This window comes from Diceros bicornis, chromosome 32 (assembly GCF_020826845.1).
Source record: "Diceros bicornis minor isolate mBicDic1 chromosome 32, mDicBic1.mat.cur, whole genome shotgun sequence".
Lineage (NCBI taxonomy): Eukaryota > Metazoa > Chordata > Mammalia > Perissodactyla > Rhinocerotidae > Diceros > Diceros bicornis.
Window position 1 is genome coordinate 38,259,841 of NC_080771.1, and position 24,997 is coordinate 38,284,837.

General features: G+C 53.4%; 1 protein-coding gene across 12 annotated transcripts; it reads left to right on the forward strand.

Annotated features, from left to right (window-relative positions):
- Positions 1 to 6,719: 6,719 nt before the first annotated feature.
- On the forward strand, positions 6,720 to 23,929 carry DEF8 (differentially expressed in FDCP 8 homolog). Of its 12 annotated transcripts, none has more exons than XM_058528549.1 (14): positions 6,924 to 7,216; positions 9,729 to 9,944; positions 11,150 to 11,283; positions 11,447 to 11,539; positions 12,727 to 12,824; positions 14,344 to 14,493; positions 15,422 to 15,563; positions 16,859 to 17,023; positions 18,003 to 18,130; positions 18,303 to 18,416; positions 19,503 to 19,583; positions 20,419 to 20,508; positions 20,661 to 20,770; positions 21,929 to 23,929. In XM_058528549.1, exons 1-14 carry the CDS (start codon positions 7,209 to 7,211, stop codon positions 22,029 to 22,031), a joined length of 1,632 nt encoding a protein of 543 aa, XP_058384532.1. In that variant the 5' UTR covers positions 6,924 to 7,208; the 3' UTR covers positions 22,032 to 23,929. The 12 variants fall into 12 exon arrangements, with proteins under 12 accessions (XP_058384541.1, XP_058384539.1, XP_058384532.1 ...); XM_058528548.1 differs by having other exon boundaries at positions 6,925 to 7,216; positions 19,503 to 19,577; positions 20,362 to 20,508; XM_058528552.1 differs by having other exon boundaries at positions 6,925 to 7,216; positions 9,729 to 9,816; positions 19,503 to 19,577; positions 20,362 to 20,508.
- Positions 23,930 to 24,997: the final 1,068 nt, after the last annotated feature.

The following is a 24,997-nucleotide window of genomic DNA, read 5'->3' on the forward strand; positions in this document are numbered from 1 at the left end:
GCAGCATAGACTGCTGGTAGCGGTGGGGGTGGGGTGCAAGAACAGAATGGGCACTTCCAGCCCCTAGGACGCCTCTGCCGTGGGAGGGCCTCAATCCTTCTCCTGCCCTCTCCCCTCCTTCAGCTGCTCCTCCCGGAGCCTCCAGTTCCCCTTTCTTATGAGGAGTAATTGAGTTCTCTCCTGTTCTCCTCACCCTGCCATCACGGAAACTGTGGAGTGGAGACAAGCCAGCCTGGGTCCTACGTGCATCCTTGACCCACAGCATCCCTGAGCACCATGGAGTGGCTGCTGCTGTGTGACACAGAACTCCACAGTGTTTTGTTACGCAGCAAACAGGAACACACGTGGAAAGTGGCTAGAACAGTATGTGGCCCATAATAAGGGCTGTAAGTGTTGGCTCTTATAGGTACCTGTTATTATTAGTGAGGGGGTCTTTTTGCAGGGACATAGGCATGAGGGTGCAGGAGAAACCAGCTCAATGGCTGCTCAGTCTTGCAGAACCTCCTAGAAGGACTCTGGCCTGGTGCCATCCAGTGTGCATGACCCTCCCGGATGGCGTTCTGGGCCAGCCACCTCATCGGGTGTTTTGCCCTCAGGTCCACCTGTCGATTTCAGCCTGGGTGAAGGGATGGGGCATCCAGACCTGAGCACCCTTCCAGTCCTGATGGGGGAGGAGCCCTAACCCTCCCTGCGCCCTCTGCCTGGCTGGTGTGCAGAGGTGCTCAGGGGCTAGGAGGTGACCTCACACCAGGGGTAGGGCCACTAGAGCAAATACAGGATGCCCAGTTAAAGTGGGATTTCAGATAAACAATAACATTCCACTTGGGGGCATGTTTATATAAGCAATTATTTCCTAGTAGCTAAATCCAGTAATCCTACGAAGCTGGGCCTGTCCTGGGGGCCAGGCAGTCTTGACCTTCTCACTCCATCCTCTCCTTTGCTCCTCACAACAACTCTGTGAGGAAGATGCTTACAGATGAAGAAACCAAGGCATGGAGACAGGAGAAACTGCCCAAGGATGCCCAGCTGCAAGTGGGAGGGCCACAGTTTGAATGCAGGAGATTGAGGGCCGAAGCATCACTGCTCCCACCACCCCTGGGGACAGTGGCAGCCTGAGAAGGGGGATGGTGAGAGGGTTGAATGGAGATGACTTTCAACTCTGCCCCTCTCCATGTGGCCAGGTCAATTCTCCTCTCTAAGACACTTTCCCCAGCTGCAAAGAACAAGTCCCCACTTGTATTTTAGGAGTTGGAATTTCGTACAGGTTCATTTGAAAGAAAAGACTTCTGCTCCTAAAATTCTTTGAAAATTACTTGCTTAGATAATAGCAAATGAGAGTGGACACAAATTGGATGCCGATGAAGCCCAGGCTTTAGAGACCACCAGATGCAGCTGTCACTGCCGCCAGAAGTGTGGAGTGGGGTGGGGGTCCTCCCAGACAGAGGATGAGCCAGGGCCACGTGGGCTGTGGAGGAACCATGGAGTCAGGCAGCACTGAAGTGGTCAGTCACTGTGGGCTAGGGGAAAGATGTTCACCTCAGACCAGGACTTGGAAGCCGACCAGGACTCCATTTCCCGGGGAACTACAAGTGAAAGCAGATGTGGGATGTCAGTGTGGAAATCCCACAGAGCTCACCGCTGGGCTCCTCTGGGTCGAGTGACCACATGACTCACATACTCGGGCAGGAGCCGACACCCACTGCCGCTGGTGTGACTGCAAACAACACTCCTCACAGGCTGCAAGTTTCACAATTAGGGTTTCTCCGCATGTACCTACCATGCACTAAATGTTTGTGTTTCCCCCCAAAATTAATCCTAACCCCTAATGTGATGCCGTTAGGAGATGAGGTGATTAGGGCATGAGGGTGGAGACTCATGCATGGGATTAGTGCCCTTATGAAAGAGACCCCAGAGAACTCCCTCACCCTCTCTCTACCACGTGAGGACACAAGGAGAAGATGGCTGTCTGTGACCCAGAAGAGGGCCCACACCAGCACCTGACCAGGCTGGCACCCTGATCTCACGCTTCCAGCCTCCAGAACTGTGACAAATAAGTTTCTGTTGTTTATAAGTCCCGCAGTCTACGACCCTTTGTTACAGCAGCCCAAGTGGACTAGGAGAGCAGCCTCAGTGCTCATTTACAAAGGCCGTCTTGACAGGTTCACCCACTTGGTCTGTGATTAGCTCTCAACTGAGACGACGCCATTTACTGCTCCCAGCAGCACATTCAGAAGCATCTGATTCATACCCACTCTCCATCTGAGCAAACTGAGGCTCTCAGAGCTCACCAGCCAGCAAGCTCGTCACAGGGCCCCAAGGGTGGTGAGCATCACACAGCAGGGCTCTGCCAGCAGCATTTGAGGCCCTGCATTAGAAGATTCCAACATGGCAAGGCTGCTGCTACTCCACTGAGGCCAAATATGAGTGGTCAGACAGGGTACAGGGATCCCTGGCCCTGGAGCCAATATGGAATGCTTCTGTGTGTTTTTCTATCTCCTTCTCTGGGGGTGTTTGGAGGAGGATTGGATTCTCATCCAGAAGAAACCATTTGTAAGGTCAGCCTTAAAGCCTGTCTCCAGAATTCCTCCACTTTGCAGCACTGGTCATACATCTGACACCCTTCCAGTGGCCCTGGGGACACTTCAGTTTTCCAGGACGGCATGGTTGTCATAGGAAAATCAGAGAACAAAGACTAACAAAAAGAGGAAACACCGGAGTTGCTCATGGTTGTGCAAACACTGGAAACTGGGCAGCGTGCCCCAGAGGGGAGAGTCCCTGGCTTCCAGCTCTGCCCTGACTGTGGGGGGTGGGGTGAGGGGTAGGGGCTTTTCATGTATTGCCTTTATTATGTTGAGCTAATTTCCACCTATTCCTAGTTTATTGAGAGTTTTTAACATGCTGGGGTGTTGAATCTTATCAAACACTTTTTCTGCATCTATTGAGAGGATCCTGTGATTTTCATCCTTCAACTAATGGTACTGGGAAAACTGGATATCCATACGCAAAAGATTAAAATTGGACCCTTATCTTACACCATACTCAGAAAATCAACACAAAATGGATTAAACACTTAAAATAAGACCTGAAACTATAAGACTCCCAGAAGGAAACACAGCAGGAAAGCCGCATGACATTGGCCTTAGCAACGATTTCATGGATATGACACCAAAAGCACAGGCAACAAAAGCAAAAAGTGACAAGCGTTCATCAGACTAAAAAGCTTTTGCACAGCAAAGGAAGTAATCAACAGAGTGGAAAGTCTACCTGTGGAATGAAAGAAAATATCTGCAAACCATCTATCAGATAAGAGGCTAATTTCCAAAATATGTAAGAAACTCCTACAACTCAATAGCAAAAAACAACTTGATTGCAGAACGGGCAAAGGACTTGAACAGACATTTCTCCAAAGGAGACATACAGATGGCCAATGGGTACATGAAAATGTGCTCAACATCACTAATCATCAGGAAATGCAAATCAAAATCACAACGAGGGGCCGGCCCTGTGGCTTAGCGGTTAAGTGCGCGCGCTCCGCTACTGGCGGCCTGGGTTCGGATCCTGGGCACGCACCAGTGCACCGCTTGTCCAGCCATGCTGAGGCCGCGTCCCACACACAGCAACTAGAAGGATGTGCAACTATGACATACAGCTATCTACTGGGGCTTTGGGGAGAAAAGGGGGGAAAAAAGGAGGAGGATTGGCAATAGATGTTAGCTCAGGGCCGGTCTTCCTCAGCAAAAAGAGGAGGATTGGCATGGATGTTAGCTCAGGGCTGATCTTCCTCACCAAAAAAAAAAAAAAAAATCACAATGAGATGTCACCTCATGTCTGTTAGGATGGCTATTATCAAAAAGACAAAAGACAAGTGTTGGCAAGCACTTGGAGAAATTAGAACCCTTACACACCATTGGTGAGAATGCAAAATAGTGAGCTACCATGGAAAACATTACGGAGATTACTCAAAAAATTTTAAAAAAGAGCTATCATATGATCCAGTAATCCCACTTCTGGGTATTTATCCAAAAGAATTGACATTGGGATCTCAAAGAGATATTAGCACAGCCATGGTCATTGCAGCACTATTCACAATAGCCAAGATATGGAAACAAACTAAATCTTCATTGACAGATGAATGGATAAAGAAAATTTGGCATATACATACAATGGAATACTATTCAGCCTTAAAAAAGAAGAAAATCCCACAATATGCAACAACATTGATGAACCTTAAGGACATTATGCTAAGTGAAGTAAGTCAGACCCAGGAAGACAAATACTGCATGATTCCACTCATATAAGATACCTAAAATAGCCAAACTCATAGAAGCAGAGAGCAGAACGGTGATTGCCAGGGATGGAGGGAGGGGAGAGTTGCTAGTCTAAGGGTATAAAGTTTTAGTAATGCAAGAGGAGTGAGTTCTAGAGATCTGCTGTACAAAACTGGGCCTACGGTTAACAATGTTGTATTGTCCACTTAAAAAATCTGTTGAGGGTAGATCTCATGTTAAATGTTCTTAACACACTAAAATAAAATTTAAAATAAAAAAAAAATCATGCCACTTCCCTGCTCAAAGTCCTCCACGGAGAGATTGACTGATGACATCAAATGTTGGTGAGGACCCGGGGGGACTGGAATGCTCACACCAATGGGAATGTGCAAGGGCACAACGACAATGGGAAAAGTTTGACAGTCCTATAAAGTTAAATACACACCTACCATATAACCTGGCCATTCCACTCCTAAGTATTTACCCAGGAGAAATAAAAGCGTGTCTCCACACAGACTTGTACACAAATGATTATAGCAGCTTCATTTGTAACAGCAAACACTGAAAACAGCCCAGATGTTCACCAACAGGTGATGGATAAACCAGCTGCGGTCCATCCACACCATGGACTCCTACTCAGAAATAAGAATAAACTACCTAGGGCCGGCCCCGTGGCTTAGCAGTTAAGTGCGCGCGCTCCGCTGCTGGCGGCCCGGGTTTGGATCCCGGGCGTGCACCGACGCACCACTTTTCCGGCCATGATGAGGCCGCGTCCCACATACAGCAACTAGAAGGATGTGCAGCTATGACATACAACTATCTACTGGGGCTTTGGGTGGGGGGAATAAATAAATAAAATCTTTAAAAAAAAAAAAGAATAAACTACCTACACTTGCTCCGACATGGATATGTCTCAAAATAATTATGCTGAGTGGAAGAAGCCAGACAAAAAAAGAGTACCTATAATAAGATTTCATCTCTATAAAATTCTAGAAAATGCAGTGTAGTGACAGGAAGCAGATCAGTGGTTTCCTGGGGACAGAGGTGGGGACCAAGAGGGAGATTGTAAAAGGGCACGAGGATGATGGACAGGTTCACCGTATTAGCTGTGGTCACAGTTTCTCAGGTGTATGCACCTGTCAAAGCCGAGCAGATTGCACACTTGATGTCAATTACAGCTCAGTAAAGCTGTTAAGAGAAAAGGAACTTCCACTGGCTCCCGTCTCACCACAAATCAGAGCCAGTGTGTTTAGAAACAGCCCCAGCCTCTCCCACCTCCAGACCTCCCTCTCACTCCCCTTTTACCAAACCTCAGCCCTGAGGACCTGCTTTGTCCGCAGCCTCGCTGCGCTCTTTCGGTTCCTCAAGCCCTTTGCACCTGTGGTTTCCTTCTGGATGCTTTCCCCAGCTCTTCTGTGGTTCTCTTCTTCTTACCCTTGGGGTCTTGGCTTGAGCATGGTGTCCTCTTCCCTGATCACTTGTCCTCCTCCCTTGGTCACTACCTTGTCACCCTGTTTATTTCCTTTTCAGTGCTCATCACATCTCTTATTAATTTGTATCTTTGCTTATTGTCCATCTGGCTCCTGAGTGCTGGGACCTTGTCTGTCTTCTCACCACTGTGTCATAGCCTCAGCTGAGGCCTGGTGCAGCAGACACTGACTCAGCTCAACAAGTGGCACTAACACACATTTGTGGAGTGGGCCACCTGCCAGGTGGAAACTTCCTCTCAGGGCCAGCCTCACTTGGAGACCCATCCCCTCCTCAGTCCACGTAACTAAGCACCTCCTGTGTTCAGGCACTGTTCCAGGCCTCGAAGCAGTGAAGAGAGCAAACAAAACCCTTGCCTGCAGCCCTTAGTTTCTGCAGGGGGCAGTGGAGACAGACAACAAGTAAAAGGTACAAGGCAGAGGACATCAGACGGTGATGAAGGTTATAGAGAGAAACAGAGCAGAAACGTGGAACCACTGGAAAGCAGTGATAATACCAGCTCCTCCAGACACAGACTTCTCCAACGTCCCCCACCCTATCCTCCACTGAGCAGCCCCCTAACCTCCCTGTGCCTCAGTTTCCTCCTCTGTAAGATGGGGTAGAATGACAGTGTTTCCCTCCCTCACCAGCTGTGAACACCACAAAGGGTCGTGCAGGTGGGAGTGAGCACAAGCAGCGGATTCCCCCTTCCTTTTTTCTTTCCACCACTGTTTTGGTTTTTTAAAATTAAGATACCATCAATTTTTTTGTGTGTTGTGGTTTCGATTCAAGCCAGGACTTTTGCGACTATGGAAAATCTGGGAATCGCAGCCCCCCGCCAAACCATCTTGAACAGGCGGGATGAAGTGTCACCCATTTCCCGGAGCCGGACGTGGAGGCCGCTAGGGCGCGAGGGACCGGCGCACAGACCCCGGGCCCGCATGTCATGAGCCTCCAGGCCGCAGGCGGCAGCAGCGGGCGGCGGGGCGGGTTACAATGTAGCGAGGGCGACAGGGCGGGTTACAATGTAGCGAGGGCGGCCGCGTCAGGTGAGCGGCGGAGGGGGAGCCGGGCGGGCCGAGGGAGGGACAGGGGGTGCTGGGGTGGAGGGAACGGGGACGCTCGGGGAGCCCCCTTTCCCGACGCGGACACCGAAGGGGCAGGGGGTAAGCGACCCGCCGGAGGCCCCGGCCGGCGTCCGAGGAGGATTCAGACCCGCCGGGGTCGGGAGGCCCACCTCCCGGCCCTCAAACGGGCGCAGGGGGCGTTGGTGACCTCAGCTGCCCCCCGCCCAGCTCGGGCAGGGTTTAGCACCGCCGATGGGGAGTGGGCTCTGCAGGTGACACTGTCACTGCTTCGGGCAGTCAACACTGCGCCGTCTGTGGGATCCGTGAGGCCCGCAGGGACCACTATGGCTGTGCCACCCTCCACTGATGCTGGGCCTCTCTGAGCCTCAGTCTCCTCATCGACGAAATGGGCAGGTGTGGTGGAAAAGACCTGTCCCTAACCGGGTCCTCAGAGAGTATGCCTGTTGTTGTGGGTGAAGGTGGGGGGGGCTATGTTTTGGAGTGGCCACTCTGCCAGGCTTCAGGGACAAACAATCCTTAAAGGGACAGTAACCCTGCCCCCATTCCTGGCAGAGTCCTGGCGGGCCTCCTTCCAGATATGAGCAGATAGGTTGTACCTTTTCCCCTGCCCCCACCAGGGGGAATTCTTGCGGCCTCTGGTGGCGGTTGGGGTGATAACAGGACCTCTTGATGGCCATACCACAGGCAGGACATGGCAGGCTGGTTTGGTGTATCGGGAGCACATCTGAGCTTCAACCCAGTGTCCTTCACTGCCCCAGAGACCCTGGGCTTTATTCTGATGTTTCCTTTAATTGCTAAGTCGTGGCGTCCTCTCCCCCATGAGAAGGGGCGGGGGTCTCTGGAGGAGGGCAGAGGGTAGAATAGCAAGTTTCCTTCCTTCTCAGTCTCCACCTTCCTGCCTGTTCCTTTCTGAGGCCGAGCCTGAATTCTGGGTGCAGAGTTCTCTGTGGGGTGAACCTGGCGGGGCGGTGGGGTGGCTGGCGCTCTGCTCAAAGTCGACCACTGCGTACTGCATCCCTGGGGCCCATGTGTTGGGACATCATCTGTCTGCCCTTGGCAGCCCCGAGGGATATATAATTCTCCAGCTTGGAAGGAGAGAAACTGAGGCTGAGAGAGGTCAAGTGACTCCACTCCTTCGTTCATCCATGGCCTCTGTATCAGGCCTGGGTCTGGCACTGCCTGTAAAGAGATACATGAAAGCTGCTTTTTCCCAGGAAGGTTGCGGATGGGAGGAGACCTGCTGGGAAGAGCAGAGACCTTCCTACCTTTGAGCTCCTCTTGCCATATTTTATTTTATTTTATTTTTTATATATATATATATATTTTGTGAGGAAGATCAGCCCTGATCTAACATCCATGCTAATCCTCCTCTTTTTGCTGAGGAAGACCAGCTCTGAGCTAATATCTATTGCCAATCCTCCTCCTTTTTTTCCCCAAAGCCCCAGTAGATAGTTTTATGTTATAGTTGCACAGCCTTCTAGTTGCTGTATGTGGGACGGGGCCTCAGCATGGCTGGAGAAGTGGTGTGTCGGTGCGCGCCCAGGATCCGGGATCTGAACCCGGGCTGCCAGTAGCGGAGCGCGCGCACTTAACCCCTAAGCCACGGGGCCGGCCCCTATTCTCTGGCCGTATTTTAAAATGCTGGGAGGTTTCCAGGGAAAGACCCCTGGGAGTGGTCCCTGCAGTCCCTTGGGGTTGAGCTGGTTGTCAGGTGATGACATCGACAGTTTGCTTAGCAGCAGCTCTGGGATATAGGCTTCACTGCCACATACAAGGACTTCGTGCTTCCACCCACCCTGAGAGGAAGGCATTCTCCCTTATGTATGGGCAAGATAATAGCATCCTGTAGCTCATCACGGGGAGAGCCAGAATTGAAATCGGGGCTCTCTGATTCTTGATTATAATAGTAACAAGGAAAATAATAAGTGTAGCCGATATTTATTCAATGCTTCCTATGTGCTAGCCAGGGTACTCAGAACTTTGTATTAACCAATTTAATCTTCACAATAACCCTAACAGTGGGTACTATTATTATCTCCATTTGAAACATGAGAAATTGAAAGCAAAGAAAGATTCAGGCATTTGCCCAAGGTCACACAGCTAGGAGCTGACAGAGCTGGGATTTGAATAGGTCCGATTCATCTTATTACAAGGCTGTTAGGGTGTTCAGTCAGGATCTGTTTTGGCTGCAAGAGACAGAAACCCCCCTTCCCCACTCCCCCAATAATAGCTGTTTAAACAGAAGTTTATATCTGTCTCACTTGGATACAGCCTGGGGGTGAACAGCTCAGGGCTTCCAGGTCACAACCCAAGGTGGCTGCTCCAGCTCCACCCATTATATCTGCATTCCAAGAGGCAGGAAGGGCTGCAGAGGGGCAGTCTCTCCTTTTAAGAGCAATTCCCAGAAGTCTCCTGAGATCTTTCTGTTCACATCCATTGGTCAGAATATAGTCTTGTGACCACATCTAGCTTCAGGGAAGTGGGAAATTATGTGATTAGCCAAAAATCAGAGTTCCCCACTGTTAAAGAAAAATAGACCTGGACAGTCATTAAAACAGTAAAAACAGATTTTATTCAGGACTATTGCAATAGGGGAAAAGAGATCTCAGTGTACAACTGAGCTCAACTCCAAATACAGCACACGGGCAACTGGGGATTTATAGCCAAGGAGCAGGGTGGGGTCAGCGGATGGAAAAATTCCAAGAGGAAACCTCAGGGGTCAGGGGTATTCTGGCTGAACCTACATAACACGGTGCTTATTGAAGGCAGGCCAGGCTGTCAGACATCACCTGGGGGTGGTGGGCGATGAGGAACCCCATCAGATATGAGGGTGACCAGATATCAGGGTGGGAGCCTCTTGCTAAACCGACTTAGCAGAGTTCTTGCTAAAACTGGCTTTTATAAGGAAGGGCACAGATGGGCCTCAGAGAAGGTTTGGACCTGGCTGCAGTCTGGTTGAGCAAAGAATCTTTGTCGCCACTTGGGAAGAAGGGGTGAGTGACTACTGGAACAGCTGGATCTGCACTCTGGGTGCTTCCTGGGACACTATGGTACCTGCCGTCTGGGGATGCACTGGGCATCAGGGACTGACCACTCTGTGTGAGCTGCCCAAAGCCATCAGGTAATAAGAGAGAAGGGGACTTGAGCCCATGGCACTTGTGTCCTCCCATTCTGACCCAGGGCAGCCAGTCAATGGGTGGTAGGTTCAGCCAGAGGAATTCCAGCACAGAGGCCAAATAGGCAGGACAGGTCCCACGGTGGGTGTGGGAGTTCCTGACCCCAGGTAGAGGGGGGGTGACCCTGGCAGGGCCATGCCCTCTGGGCTCAGTTCTCTTTTGCATGGGGGGTGCAGATAGGAGTCATAGGATTGTCTTTTATGATTACAAATTATTTCAGACTGTAAACAGGTACAGAGAAAGCATAATCAAACCCGACTTACCACAAACCTTTAAAGAACATCTCTCTGACTTCCTGTGAACTTGTTCTTCTGCCCTGGAGGCAGAGAGGCTAAGGAATGTGGCCCAGCTTGTTAAGTGGGGGGACCTGGGATGTGGACCCTCCCCTGGCCAAAGCCCCTTCCTCCTGTCCGGAGCCATTGGCCCAGCGTGTTCTGCAGTTTGCTGACATCTAGGGAAGGGAAAAGAAGCACTTCCTGCCTGTCTCCTGGGATCCCGAGGCGTGGGGCCCACACACTGACTCAGGCCACATGGGGCATCGGTGGGAACCCAGGCCAGTGAGGTGCTGGCTGGCCTATGTGATGATTAAAGAGCATCCGGCTTCTGGCAGGGCCATGGTGCTGCAGGGGCTCCAGGAAGAGGGCCCTGCCCAAGGCCACACTGCAGGTGGCAGCGCAGGCCTGGGCCCTGGCATCAGCGGCAGAGTGTTGAGCACTGCACCCTGTGATGGTCATCACTGACCGTTCTGTTCAGGGGCTGTGGTTTTGGGGTGCTCTGAAGGGAAAGGAGCACCTCGGGTCAGGGGCCGGGACTGAGTCCAGGGTGCTGTGTCTCGTGGGAGTGATGGAGCTTTCCTCCTCAGTGACAGTGAGGCCTGGCTGGAGGTGGACCCAGGCCGCAGGCCGCCTGGCTGGGCACCCTCGATAGGACAAGTCTCTCCTAACCTTGCTTGTCTAGTGCTTGGACGTCACTGCTCTTACTGAGGGGACACCACTAGTGGGGGCCGGGGTGAGGGCTGAGGATGAGGCCGTGGTGTGGGGTGTTTCACCTGGGCCCTCCCAGGGAGGTGAAAGATGCATTGCCTCTGAAACCCCAGGACCTCAGTGAGCCTGGGAGCTGGATGCTCATCTCTGCCCTGCCTGCCCCGCAGGTGGGATGCTATGGAATATGATGAGAAGCTGGCCCGGTTCCGGCAGGCCCACCTCAACCCCTTCAACAAGCAGCTTGGGCCAAAGCAGCATGAGCAGGGGGCTGGTGAGGAGGCCCCGGACGTCGCTTCTGAAGGTGGGTGCTGGGGAGGAGGGCTGTGTGGGCAACCCACCCCCTCCCACCGCCCCCCCACCCTCTCACCCTGGTTCCTCCCTTGGAGCGTGCTGGCTGCCTCCCTTTTCTCCACAGCACAAATCAATTTCCACTGTTCTGTAGTTTGCTTCTGTCCCTGCATTAGAATGGACACTACTGAGGGCAAGGACTTGTGACCATCTCGTCACTGCTGTGTCCCAGGGCCCAGCCCACAGCAGATGCTCACTCACCTTGAGAGGTGAGCTCTGAGCTGAGGTCTGGTGGTGGGAGATTAGCAGGCAGAGTGCCCTGTACAAGGCCTACTCCTCTGGAGGTTACAGCGGGTGCTCGGGGCCCAGGGGTGTGTGCAGAGCTGGCCTGGAGTTCAGAGGGCTCAGGAGTTCTGGCGTGTCACCCTCTGGGGCCTGTCTTGAATCCATATTCACATACACAAGGCGTGTGCCTTAGAAATGGGGTGTTTCCGTAATACTAGTTTGTGGACCTCTTTTTGTACTGTGAGTGTCTTTCCACCTCATCTTTTTTTTTTTAAATGCACACGTTTTATTTATTTTTATTTTTATTTTTTTATTTTTTGTGAGGAAGATCAGCCCTTAGCTAACATCCATGCTAATCCTCCTCTTTTTGCTGAGGGAGACCGGCTCTGAGCTAATATCTATTGCCAATCCTCCTCCTTTTTTCCCCCAAAGTCCCAGTAGATAGTTGTATGTCATAGTTGCACATCCTTCTAGTTGCTGTATGTGGGACGTGGCCTCAGCATGGCCGGAGAAGCGGTGGGTAGGTGCACGCCCGGGATCCAAACCTGGGCCGCCAGTAGCAGAGTGTGCACACTTAACTGCTAAGCCACGGGGCCGGCCCTCCACCTCATCTTTTTGTTTGTTTGGTTTTTTAAAAATTTTTTATTTTATTTTATTTTTTTTTGTGAGGAAGATCAGCCCTGAGCTAACATCCATGCTAATCCTCCTCTTTTTGCTGAGGAAGACCGGCTCTGAGCTAACATCTATTGCCAATCCTCCTCCTTTTTTTCCCCAAAGCCCCAGTAGATAGTTGTATGTCATAGTTGCACATCCTTCTAGTTGCTGTATGTGGGACGCGGCCTCAGCATGGCCGGACAAGCGGTGCGTCGGTGCGCATCTGGGATCCGAACCTGGGCCGCCAGTAGCGGAGCACGAGCACTTAACTGCTAAGCCACGGGGCCGGCCCACCATCTCATCTTTTTGAATGGCTCTCTTCTGCCTACACAAGGATACCTTTGCAGATGCAAACAGGGCAGATGCCAGGGTAGGGCCTGGCTCCCCTCAGCACCTCCTGTGGGCTCCCTGCCTCCCGGAGAGCCCTTCCACCCCTGGCTGCCCCAGCCTCTTCCTGGGGAAAGGCAGGCTGACTTTTCTCTCTCTCCGCTGCCCCCTACACCTGCACCCCCTCCAGAGGCCCTGCCTCAGCTGCCCCCTGAGGAGCCGGAGTTCCACTGCACTGAGCGCGTGATGGATCTTGGTCTGTCTGAGGACCACTTCTCCCGCCCCGTGGTAAGATTCGGGGTCCTGGGGGAGAGGGACTGGGTGAGCCCCCGAGGCATGAGGGGCCAGCCGTTTCCTCATCAGCCCACTCCCAGGCAGCAGGGCCACGTCCACCTCAGCTGGGTCTCCTGGGCCTCAACTCTGAGGCCATGGGACACCTGACTCCCACCCCCAAAGCCTGTTTGGAGACCAGTGGAGACAGGCTGGACCTGGGGTTTGGGAACCTGGGCTGCTATTCTCATGTAGGGCCGTTCTTCTCCACTGTGCTCCGCGTTCCTGTGAAGCAAATATGAGGGCTGATTCCATCTGGGGTCCTGGGAATCCTGTAGACAAGCAGAGTGAGCACGAGGGAGGGAGAGAGGGAGACCCCACCCACCTCCCACCACCCTTTCTCCTCGGCAGGCCACTCTCTTCTATATTTTGTTCCACAGAAACCTTTTTTTTTTTTTTAATAATTTTATTTATTTATTTTTCCCCCAAAGCCCCAGTAGATAGTTGTATGTCACAGTTGCACATCCTTCTAGTTGCTGTATGTGGGACACGGCCTCAACATGGACGGACAAGTGGTGTGTCAGTGCGTGCCCGGGATCCAAACCTGCGCTGCCAGTAGCGGAGCGCGCGCGCTTAACCGCTAAGCCACGGGGGCGGCCTGAAACCTTTTTTTTTAAATAAAAGTGCTCTAATGATTTTTTTTTTAAAGTTTGAAAATCTTTTAGTTTTATGAGAACCATCTCCAACTTTTATTTGAGAGGAACATTATAGTAACATTGAAAGGTAACTTAAAAAAAGTTCACCCAGAAGCCCCCAGTTCTAATTTAATTTTCATTTTGTATGTGGCCTTTATGCTTTGCTGATACAGATAATGTATTTCCTTTATGTGTTTAGAATCTTTATTATAACGTTTTGAGCACCTCCTGTGGGCCACACACGGAGATCTGAGAGGAGGATTGTCACCTCTTTGCCTGGTCTCCTGGAGCCCCGGCGTGTTACAGGAGAGGGTGGCCCCGAGGGCAAGGTCCACCCTAGCTCCCAGCTCTGAGGCCTGAGCCCAGCTGCCTTCCCCAGGGCACCAGTGTCCTGAGTCTAGGGGCTTTCCCAGCCTGATCCTGGGTCACTGTGAGGTGCTGGGGCTGGGGTGGGCGGGTGCCTGGGGCGTCTCTGGGCTTGGTGACTAAGTGGGAGGCCAATTCCTCTCCTTCACCATAGGCGAGTGTCCTCTCCCCCGTTTTCATCCCAGAGGAAGTTCTGTAAAAGTCAGAAAATAGCATAGTCAGAAAAGTGATAGGATTTCTAAAAGAAGGAAGTTGTGTTTTGAAACACATCCTGAATTAGGTCTCTGAGCCTACGGTAGACAGGTCCAGCTGAGGGGCAGGCGGTGTGGGGCGGTTCTGACTCGTGCTACTAACTCTCCTGGGCCCCCTTCGGTTTCAGTTTCCTTCTCTGGGCGAGTGAGGAAGGCGAAGGCTGCTTGGGGCCTGGCCTCCGCCAGGAAAGCATCTGACTGTCCTTGTGTCCCCCCACCGGGTAGGGTCTGTTCCTGGCCTCTGACCGGCAGCAGCTGCGGCAGGCCATCGAGGAGTGCAAGCAGGTGATTCTCGCGCTCCCTGAGCACTCGGAGAAGCAGAAGGACGCCGTGGTGCGGCTCATCCACCTGCGGCTGAAGCTGCAGGAGCTGAAGGTGGGTGCCGGGCCCATCCCAGAGGTGGTGGTGGGGAGCTAGGGAAGTCTGGAGGCTGGGCAGCCTCTGGCTCCTTCCCAGGGGCTGGGTCTCCCTCTGGGGGCTGAGGGAGAAGGCCACCCAGGAAGGCAAGGAGAGAGAGATGGACCCTCACCCACGTGCAGGTATTTCTCTAATAGTCTGACCTTGACTGGGTGTCCTGGGTCACGTGCCCACCCACTGTAGCAAGTGGGTGACATGAGTCTCACCTTGAACCACATGACCAGAGTCGGGGGTGGTTTCCTGAAGGTGACAACAGAAGGGGTAATGGATCCTGGAGGCCAAAAACCACAGGTGTCCACAGTGTCGTCCTTGAGTCTTTGGCTTGGCTGCACGGTGTCCCTGCCCTGGTTCATGAGTCCCTGGGAATTTAGAAAGTGGAAATATTCATTAGGATCTAGCTAAGGCTTGGTAAAAAAGACATCCCAAAATACAGTGGCTTAAAGAAATTAGATGTGTAATTTTACTCACATAGAAATCTCATAGGCAGTCCAGGGCCCATATGGCAGCTGATGGTGTTGGGCACCCCAGGTCTTCCTTTTTATTGCTCTGCCAGTCCCTGGAGGAATCCCAGATGGCCCCACACCACATCTGGGTCAGCACTCAGCCAGCAGAAAAAATGTGGGAAGGTCATAAAAGGCCCTGTTATTCCTGCTCATGTGCCCTTGGCCTCGACTTAGTCCTAGGGCAGCCTGGGTGCAAGGGATGCTGGGAAAGGGATCTGTAATCGAGCAGTCCAGGTGATCACTAGGGGATTGCTAAAGGCAAAAGCAGGCGTGACATTAGCGGAAACTCACAATCTCTGCTACAAATGGTGCCTGGAAGAAACAAGCCGAGGGGCTTGGGTGCAGCCGGCTCACCTGTAACCCTTCCCTGGGCCTCTCTCCAGGACCCCAATGAGGATGAGCCCAACATCCGAGTCCTCCTTGAGCACCGTTTCTACAAGGAAAAGAGCAAGAGTGTGAAGCAAACCTGTGACAAGTGTAACACCATCATCTGGGGGCTCATTCAGACCTGGTACACCTGCACAGGTGGGCTGAGACCCCACCCTCTTCCTTCTGGGTGGGCAGGGCAGAGGCCCCGCAGCTCTGGGCTGTGTCAGGTGACTTGTCTACAGAGTCCTCGGTATTTACTGAGCCTGCAGAGTGCCGGGACACAAGGGATGAAGGACCCCGTCTCTGCCTCTGCCTGGCCTGTGCTCACCTGTGCCCCTTCAGCATGTAGCCGCTAGCTGCGTGTGCTATTCAAACTAAAGTTAAATAATTAAAATCATGATTTAGCTCCTTAGTTGTACTAGCCATATTACAAGTGCTGAATAGCCACATGAGGCTGGTGGCTACCACATTGGACAGTGCAGAGAGAACATTTCCATCATTGCAGAAAATTCCATTGGATGGTACTGTTCTGGATGAGAAATCAAAGAAGTGAGTGATATGGTATGTTAGACAATATAGCACAGCAAAGAAAGAGAAGGAAAGGGAACTAGCATGTGTTAAGGAGTGGGATGGGTGCAACTTGAGGGTGGAATGAAAAGGTATCCTGTGACATTTAAGCAAAACCTTGGAGGTCAGGGAGCAAGCCAGGAGTATATCTGGGGAGGAACGTTCCTGCAGGGGAGCTGTCTGTGCAAAGGCCCTGTGGTCGGTGTGTGTCCAGTATCTTCAAGGAGGAGCAGAGTGTGGCTGGAGCGCCGCGTCTGAAGAGGAGGCATGGTAGGGTGGGCTCAGGGTGGCTGGGGGATTTTCTGTAAGTGCACTGGGGGCCATGGGTGGTGCTGGAGTACTCAGGTCTTAACAGGATCACTCTGGCTGCTGAGCAGAGTGTGGACGGCAGGAGGGAGTGCAAAGGTGGAAGAGGGAGGATGATGGCAGTCTGATCAGGGTAGGGTGAGAAGTGGCAAAGTGCAGCACGAGCTGAAGGACTGGGAACAGGGTGTAAAAGGGAGGGCCCGGGCAGGTGGAAGGGTGGAGTTGCTGGAATCCGCTATGGGAAGACTGTGTGTGGGGTGGGTTTGGGTAGGAAGAGCCGGGATTCCATTTAGACAGCTTAGGTTTGATGCCCGTTAGGCGTCCGGAGGGAATGGCAGGTCGTAGCCCCTGGACTTTGAGTCTGGAGTTGAGGGGCGAGCGCAGCTCTTGCCTTCAGGGAAAGCTCAGGGGATGGGGACTGAGAGAATCTTTGAATTCTGGGACCCACAGTGACGCCGGGAGAAGCCGTAAGATTGATCTGGGCACAGAGTAGAGCCCCCCTGGGGATCCCAGCAGCTAAAGGTCAGCCTGGGTTGCAGGATGCCCCCACTCCTAAGAGGCTCATTGTTGCCCCCCAGGGTGTTATTACCGCTGTCACAGCAAGTGCTTGAACCTCATCTCCAAGCCCTGTGTGCGCTCCAAAGTCAGCCACCAAGCCGAGTATGAGCTGAACATCTGCCCCGAGACGGGGCTGGACAGCCAGGATTACCGCTGTGCGGAGTGCCGGGCGCCTATCTCTCTGCGTGAGTGCTGGGAAAGACCAGGGTGCAGGGTAAGGGGAGCTGTTCTGAGAGGTGCAGACGGCGGCCAACGGCCATGTGAGAAGATCAGGTCCCTGAGACGGCTGAGGACAGCACGGCTCCTGAGCACCACTTCCTGCTCTTCCCTGGGGAAGCGACGAGCCACGGCTCCTGGCACCGTCTCACTTCCAACTCAAGCAGTCTGAGGTTCCAGCTCTGGCCACCTGGAAGTACCCACAGGGCCCGGCGTGCCCTCAGCGTCGTGTGTGTGGCCCCCTTGTCACAGAAAGCCCATGTAGGCGGGACTAAAAACCACACCATAGTCACGTACGTGCGCGTCAGGCCTTCTTCCTAGAGATTTATTGACGTTCATTCATGGGGTCCCCTCAGCAGTCCTGTGGCAGGGTCCTATTATTGTCCCATTTTACTGATGAGAAAACTGAGAGCAGTGAGGGGCCCTGACCCACCTGAGGTCTCGAGAATGAGTCAGGTCTGGAGGATGGCACCCCGCCCAGCTGGCTCTTTTTTTTTTTGTTTTGTTTTGTGAGGAAGATCAGCCCTGAGCTAACATCCATGCTAATCCTCCTCTTTTTGCTGAGGAAGACCGGCTCTGAGCTAACATCCACTGCCAATCCACCTCTTTTTTTTTTTCCTCAAAGCCCCAGTAGATAGTTGTATGTCATAGTTGCACACCCTTCTAGTTGCTGTATGTGGGATGCAGCCTCAGCATGGCCGGAGAAGCGTGCGTCTGTGCGCGCCCGGGATCCGAACCCTGGGCCACCAGTAGCGGAGCGCGCGCACTTAACTGCTAAGCCACGGGGCTGGCCCCCAGCTGGCTCTTTAAGCGCGAGCCCTGGGCGCGGCAGGGCAAGGGGACCACGCACCGCGTGGCGCCGAAGCCGTGGGTGTGTGTGTGGCCCGGACCCTGAACCCAGCCTCAACTTTGTAACCTCGACTTTGTAACGACGCGCCCCCTCCGCAGGGGGTGTGCCCAGCGAGGCCCGGCAGTGTGACTACACCGGCCAGTACTACTGCAGCCACTGCCACTGGAACGACCTGGCCATCATCCCAGCGCGTGTGGTGCACAACTGGGACTTCGAGCCGCGCAAGGTGGAGTGGCGGAGGCGTGCACAGGCTTGGGGGGATTAGGGTGGGAGGGGAGGGGGCGTGGCCCCGAGGGGGCAGAGCCGGCGCGCAGGCCCGGGGGCATTGGGGTGGCAGGGGCGGGCATGGCTCTCCTGCAGGTGCGGTGCTGGAGGTGCTGCTCCATGATGCCCCCCAGGTGTCCCGCTGCAGCATGCGCTACCTGGCGCTGATGGTTTCGCGGCCGGTGCTCAGGCTCCGCGAGATCAACCCTCTGCTGTTCAACCATGTGGAGGAGCTGGTGGAGATCCGGGTGAGTCTGGGGCCTGCTGCGGTGGGGGCGGACCCGCTCCTCCCCGGGTGTCGTGGGAGCCGAGGAGAGATGACTTGCTTAGGTTTAGCAGTGCTCCTCGGCTGTTCTTTGGGTTAAAGACTTTAGGGCACGTCCAGTCACAATTTGGTGCTAGGCCCAGAGGCAATTTGAAATTTTCTAGTAGCCACATTAAAAACGTAGTAAGAAGCAGGTGAAGTTAATTTTAATAATATATTTTAGGGCCGGCCTGTGGCTTAGCGGTTAAGTGCGCCCGCTCTGCTGCTGGCGGCCCGGGTTCGGATCCCGGGCGTGCACCGACGCACCGCTTCTCCGGCCATGCTGAGGCCGTGTCCCACACAGCAACTAGAAGGATGTGCAGCTATGACATACAACTATCTACTGGGGCTTTGGGGGGAAAAAAATAAATAAAATCTTTAAAAAAAAATATTTTATTTAACCTAACATAATCAATATACCACATTATTGAGGTATATTGTATTCTTTTTCTTTGTGGTCAAATTCCAGTGTGTATCCTTCACTTACAACAGTCTCAGTTAAGCCCAGCCACATTCGCATGCTCAGCAGCTACATGTGGCTGACGGCCACGCTGCTGGGTCAGCAGAAGGAGGGGCGGGGCCACAGGCAGTGTCTCAGGTGAGGTGGTGAGAAGGATTGGATTCCACTTAAAGGGGAGGAGACCGAGTCATTGCCAAGGCCACTTGGACTGAGGAGGGAATTGGAATTTCACTGGGAAGCCTGGATCCGAGCTCAGATGCAGCGCCATGCTGGCCCAGAGGCTGGTGGTGTGTGTAGGGTGGGCTGGGGTAGAGTGACCAAGGGTGAATGAACTTCAGGGTCCTGCCTGGCCTGGAAGCTGTGGCTTGAACTTGAGCTGAGCTGGAGCACTCAGATCTGGGACTGTTCTGGGGGATGTGAAGGCACTTCCTGTCCCCTGCTGACCTGGAGTGCAAGGTGGGATGACTTCCTACAAAGCTAGTGCAGGGCCAGGCCCCTCAGCCATGCAGTGGGGCCACGGCCCAGCCCCTGACCTTGCCGAGGATGCCAACCTGCCCCTCTCATCCACAGAAGCTGCGCCAGGACATCCTGCTCATGAAGCCGTACTTCATCACTTGCAAGGAGGCCATGGAGGCACGCCTGCTCCTGCAGGTCAGACCACAGAGGCACCAGCCCCGGGTGGGGTGGGCAATCCTGGGGGGAAGGGCAGGAGGAACAGTCAGGGTGATGAGGACACATCATGCTCAGGTCTTTTTCAGATGACTTGGTAGCTTGCGTGTGCTGTGTCTTTAGCAGAGGGTCTCCCTGACTCTGTTCTAGGTCTATAATAAGCAAACAGGCATTCTACCCACAAAGGTGTTCTCTGATTACATTACTGTGGGAAATGCTGAGGGGCAGGTATCGTCTCTGCAGCCTTTATGTGAATCTCCATAGAGTGGACCAGGCAGGATTGACCGCAAAACCCACTTTTCAAGGCTCACCTATTTATTCGTTTAACAAATATTCAGAGTGCCTGTTATGGGCAGACCCTTGTCTAGATTCTGGGGAGCAGTGGACAAAATAGCAGGAATCCTTGCCCTCGTCTCAGAGAGCACCCTTCAGGTGGGGAAGACAAGAAGAATAAGCAGCAGTACCTCAAGGGGTGGTGAGGTCTGTGCACAAGATAAAGCAGGAACGGGGATGGGAATGTTGGGTAGTAACGGGGGTCAGGACCAGGAGGAGGTGTGGCGTGCTGGGCAGAGGTAGGGTATGCCTGGTGCCTCGGGAGCAGCAAGGTAGCCAGCATGGCTGGAGGGGCTGTATGGGGTCCAGACACCGACGCCGTCTGAAGCCTGTTGCTCCCAGGAGCAGCCCACGGTGCAGATGATGGGAGTGAGGGAGAGGCAGGGAAGGGCCCTCACCCGGTACTTGAGGTCACGGATCCTGGGACCTGCAGCTCCAGGACCGGCAGCATTTTGTGGAGAACGATGAGATGTACTCCGTCCAGGACCTGCTGGACGCACACACAGGCCGCCTCGGCTGCTCGCTCACCGAGACCCACATGCTCTTCGCCAAGCACATCAAGCTGGACTGTGAGGTGGGGCGACCCCCACCCTGGGGACCGTGGGGCGTCTCTGTCTGCTCCTAGTCCCAAGGGCGGGGAGGGTGGGAGAGCAGCTCGGCCTAGCGTGAGCCTGGCCTCAGGTGCCCTTCGGGCAGGCCTGACCTCCCCCGCACTGTTTCCCCCAGCGGTGCCAGGCCAAGGGCTTTGTGTGTGAGCTCTGCAGAGAGGGTGACGTGCTGTTCCCCTTCGACAGCCACACGTCCGTGTGCACTGACTGCTCCGCTGTCTTCCACAGGTGGGTGTGGCCCTGACCCCACCCTCTGGCCGGGTGCCTGGGCTCCCTCGATTGGAGCCCGTGCTACTGCCACAGTGAGAGGGAGAGGAAGGAGAGGGACACATTTGGGGCTTGGTCTTTGCTGCCTGATTTCAAAGCCCTTTGCCTTAATCCTGACATATGGAGTTCAACCCTGATGTGTGCGACCTAGTTGAAAGTTTCACTGGGAACAAGAACCTGTGGGGCTGGGGAGGGGGTGCTGCAGCCCAGAGCCCGGGTGTGTGCACAGCGTCCGACCTGCTTCTCCCCTCCAGTGGGGCTGAGGTTGCTGTCTCGGGTTTAGCATAGGCCAGAGGTTCCTAAACTTTCTAGCTCCTGGCGCCTTTAGTGTCTCGGCGATTTTTTCAAACGTCCCTAGGCCAAAAGAAATACCTAAGATTTTTGTTTGTTAAGTACTTAGGTTCAGACAACTTAAGCATTTATGTCCTAAAGACTTAGTGGATGTTTGGAAAAATAATACACAGAAATTGGAAGAAAAACATTTTAATTCTTTAATAAGCACAATTACTGTATGACACACGCGTGCCTGCTGGGCCCTGCACAACTTCTCACACTGGACTCAGATGGGACACCACCACCCCCATTTCTGTCCACACTGATGTTTGCCTGGCACTTGCTGTTTGTCATAGCAACCCTCTGTCATGGCTTTGCAGAGCTGTCACAGAGAGGACTGTGGCAAAAACTGATGTTGAAACTGAACTCCCTTGAGCAAGCAGTTTGGATGGTATATGACAGATGGCAAATATTTCTGTGCCCCTTCAAAAATTTAAACTAGCCCACGGGACCCTGTGCACCTCCTCAGTACCCTGGGGATAAGAACAGGTCGGGAAATCAAGTCACTAAGAGCTCCAAGCAGAACCTTCCTTGTCAGATGGTAACAAGATGGTAGGTGTGGACCCTTTAGCCGGGGCCTGCACCAAGGTACTGGGTCACGGGCCTGGCCGGCACACCTGGGTGCAGACCCCGCTGCTGCCCTTTGGGAGAAACTGCCTCAGTTTCCCTGTCTGTAGAGGGGGATATTGGGACCTGACTTGGGAAGTTTGTGAAGACTCAGTGGTAGAATTTTAGATGCAGAGAGGCCTTCCCTGTCCTGGGCTGACCCCGTGTCCCTGCCTCCAGGGACTGCTACTACGACAACTCCACCACGTGCCCCAAGTGTGCCCGGCTCACCTTGCGGAAGCAGTCACTCTTCCAGGAGCCTGGTCCAGACATGGACGCCTAGAGCCGCGGGCATCCCTCCCCCGCCTGTCTGGTGCCCACCCTCCTGGTCATTGCCAAAGTCAAGGTGTTTCGTGTACTCTGGAGACCCTGAGGTTGCGTCCCCTGGACCTCTCCCCCCTGCTGGGCCGGAGGGGTGTGAGCAGGGACACGAGGACCTTCATCCCCAAGGTGCTTGCAGGGACTCAGGGTGGCTGCACTGGACTGTCTCCTGGGTGTGCTGCTGCAGGGCTCCATGGGCAGGGGAGTGCCTCCCCCATGGCAAACAGCCCCCCATGCCCTTGGGGCCAAGGCTGCTGCGCCTTTCTGCCCTGGAAACGCCAGAGGGCTCTGGGGGAGTGGCCGACAAGACCGAGGCCACCAGCTGCAGGCACCAGGCCTTGGCCTGAGTTTTATCTGCAGTGGATGGTCTGGATTCTGCCTGGAGGCTCCCATCCCCCCGGTCCCTTGTCTCTTTGGGGACCTATGATTGTCCCTGGCTGGGGCTGTTCATGACTGCCTCCCAAGGTTCTTTCTCTCCGGGTCATCCTCCAATAGGGTCAGTCCAGGGGTCACTGGCTTTTCTACACAATGTGGGGGGAAGTGGCCATGGAGCCTCTGCTCCTGCCTCCGCCCAGTCCCGCTTACCCTGGTGCTCTGAGCTGGGTGGCTGGGATCCAGCTTGAGGACCAGGGACTGTGCCCCCAGGGGAGGTTCCAGGTTAGGCAAGAGAGTTGGTTACAGTAGGCCTGGGTGGCATTTCTCGGGACCAAATTTGCCCCTGAGGAGCTCCGTCCTGCTGCCACAGTGCCTGCAGAGGGCTTGGGATGGCTCAGAAACCACCAGTCGGGGGGCCCTTTTGTTTGGGGGCCTGAGGTTGGTGCCAGGGAAATTTGCTTGAGGGAGCTCCAGAGGAAGCTTGGGCATGGGGTGTGCGAGGTCCCGTGCTCCAGCTGACAAAGGGACCCCTGGACGGAGGATGAGACCCACAGCTCTTCTATGGGGAGCTGCAGCCGGCCTTGGCATTTGCAGGGACGCTTCGTGCTATGGAGACCCTGTTGTCGAGAGGAGGGCCCTTGGGAAGAGGATGTTTCAGGACACAGCTTCCCAGTCTTGCCTGCCCTTCTCCTCACCTTGGACTGTGCCTGGGTGCTGATGCAGGTGGTTGACATACACAGGTGGTGGGTGGCGGGCAAAGAGCGTAGCTGCCTGGATATCCATCACCTCTGACCAGGAAGCCCAAGAGGAGATGCCTCGGCCAGCAGAACAGTCAGCTTAGCTCACTAGCCAAGGTGAAGTCTGGGTAAAGAGCGTCACCTCTCCTCGTCCCTCTGCACCATCAGGACAGCCCCATGTGGTGGCTTTGGGCAATCCTCTCGCTGTCCTGACCTGCCTCAGTGTGTGACGGTGAGAAGGGAACACAGGTGAGGTCAAGGTCGGGTCAACAACGGGTTCACCCTCTGCTTCCCTTCTGGGTTGAAGAGGGAGTTAAAGGCCAAGTGCTGTTTTCCTACAGCCCCAGATCTGCACATTTCTCGCCGCTGCCTCATGGTTCTGTCCTAGTGATACTGGCCATTCCTGAATTTACTGTGTAATCAACATTGCATTATTCCAGTTACAATCACCGTGTCATAGAAACATTAGTATGCTGGCATTTGTGGGACAAAGAGTTGGCTCCCCCTCTTTTATTTTTCAACTGCCCCCACCCCGTTTCCTCCTCCCCCAACACCTCTTCCTCACCTACCCCTTGTGGATGAAGACTTTAAACAGAATCACGTGTGCATCTTTCTGAGTCCACAGCACAGTAGCAAGAACCCACCGAGGAATCAGTTTGCACAGCCAGCACCTCACAGAGGAGCAGTGAGGGACACCCAGGTGTAACGATGCCATAGCTGCTGTCTTATTAAATCTGTGTTCTCTAGACTTGGGTTGTGTGGTGAACCGGGGGGACAAGGCAGGGTTTGAAGACACGCAAACCAAATGAAGGCTTGAGGAAAGCCCACAGCCTTTCCCATTCCATGGGATCCAATGTAATCTGGTTTGGGGAGAGGCACATGTGTGGGAGTCAGACCGAGACCTGAGTGTGCTCTGATTCCTCTCCGCCTCTGTTTCTTCTGTAAGATGGATAAAAACGCACCTTGTGGGGTTGTTTGGGTTCCAGGAAGCATTGAGCACCGACGCTGGAATGCAGAGAATGCTCGATAAGTAGAAGCTATGTCTGCTTTCCAGTGTTCTCAGTGGAAGAACTGTCTTATTAGCCCAAAGTAAGCAACAAGAAGCTGGCCGGTCATGCAAGTCACAGGTCAAACTCCCAGGACCCACTAAAAGAGCCCTCACTGCAACTCAGGGCCATTCCCATTACCTTTGGACTTCAGGAGAACTGTAAACCACCCTCCCAAGTTACAGTCAAACCTCTGCATATGTACATTTCTCTGCAGAGATATGATCTGCGGTTTTCACCAGCATCTCAAAGGGGCTCTGATCCAGAAAACATCTGGAATATGCTTTAGAAGGTGTCTTTACACATCATTCATATCCACTTGCAATCCAGATAGTCTGACAGACTGCAACCCTATGTCTGAAGAAACCAGAGAGCTCTAACGGGACGTGCAGAAGGGTGGGAGGAAAGGCGTGCACAGGCTGTTGGTGAGCCTGTGCTGGCATGCTGGAGCGTAGGTCTCCAACTACACATGACTAAAGCTACAATTCGGCTAGTAGATGGAGTGTGCAATCTCCCCCCATGAAATAGTATTTTAATATTTTTATTTTGACAAATTTAGATTGATAGAAATGTTGCAAAAACATTCCTATTTACCCATCTCCTTGATTCTCTAAATGTTAATATTTTGCCCCATTTGCTTTATTCTTCCTCCACATACGCACTTTTCTTTTTTCTGAAACATTTGCCAGTAAGTTGCAGAAATGATGCCCCAGTGCCTCTAAACACTTGTGTGTACTCCTTCTAAACAAGGATGTAAAAGGCCACGGTGC

Coding starts and splice junctions, on each gene's coding strand:
- DEF8 (XM_058528548.1), top strand. Junction 11,540..12,726: donor ATGCTCACTCACCTTGAGAG/GTGAGCTCTGAG, acceptor CACCCCCTCCAG/AGGCCCTGCCTCAGCTGCCC. Junction 17,024..18,002: donor CCGGGCGCCTATCTCTCTGC/GTGAGTGCTGGG, acceptor CCCCCTCCGCAG/GGGGTGTGCCCAGCGAGGCC.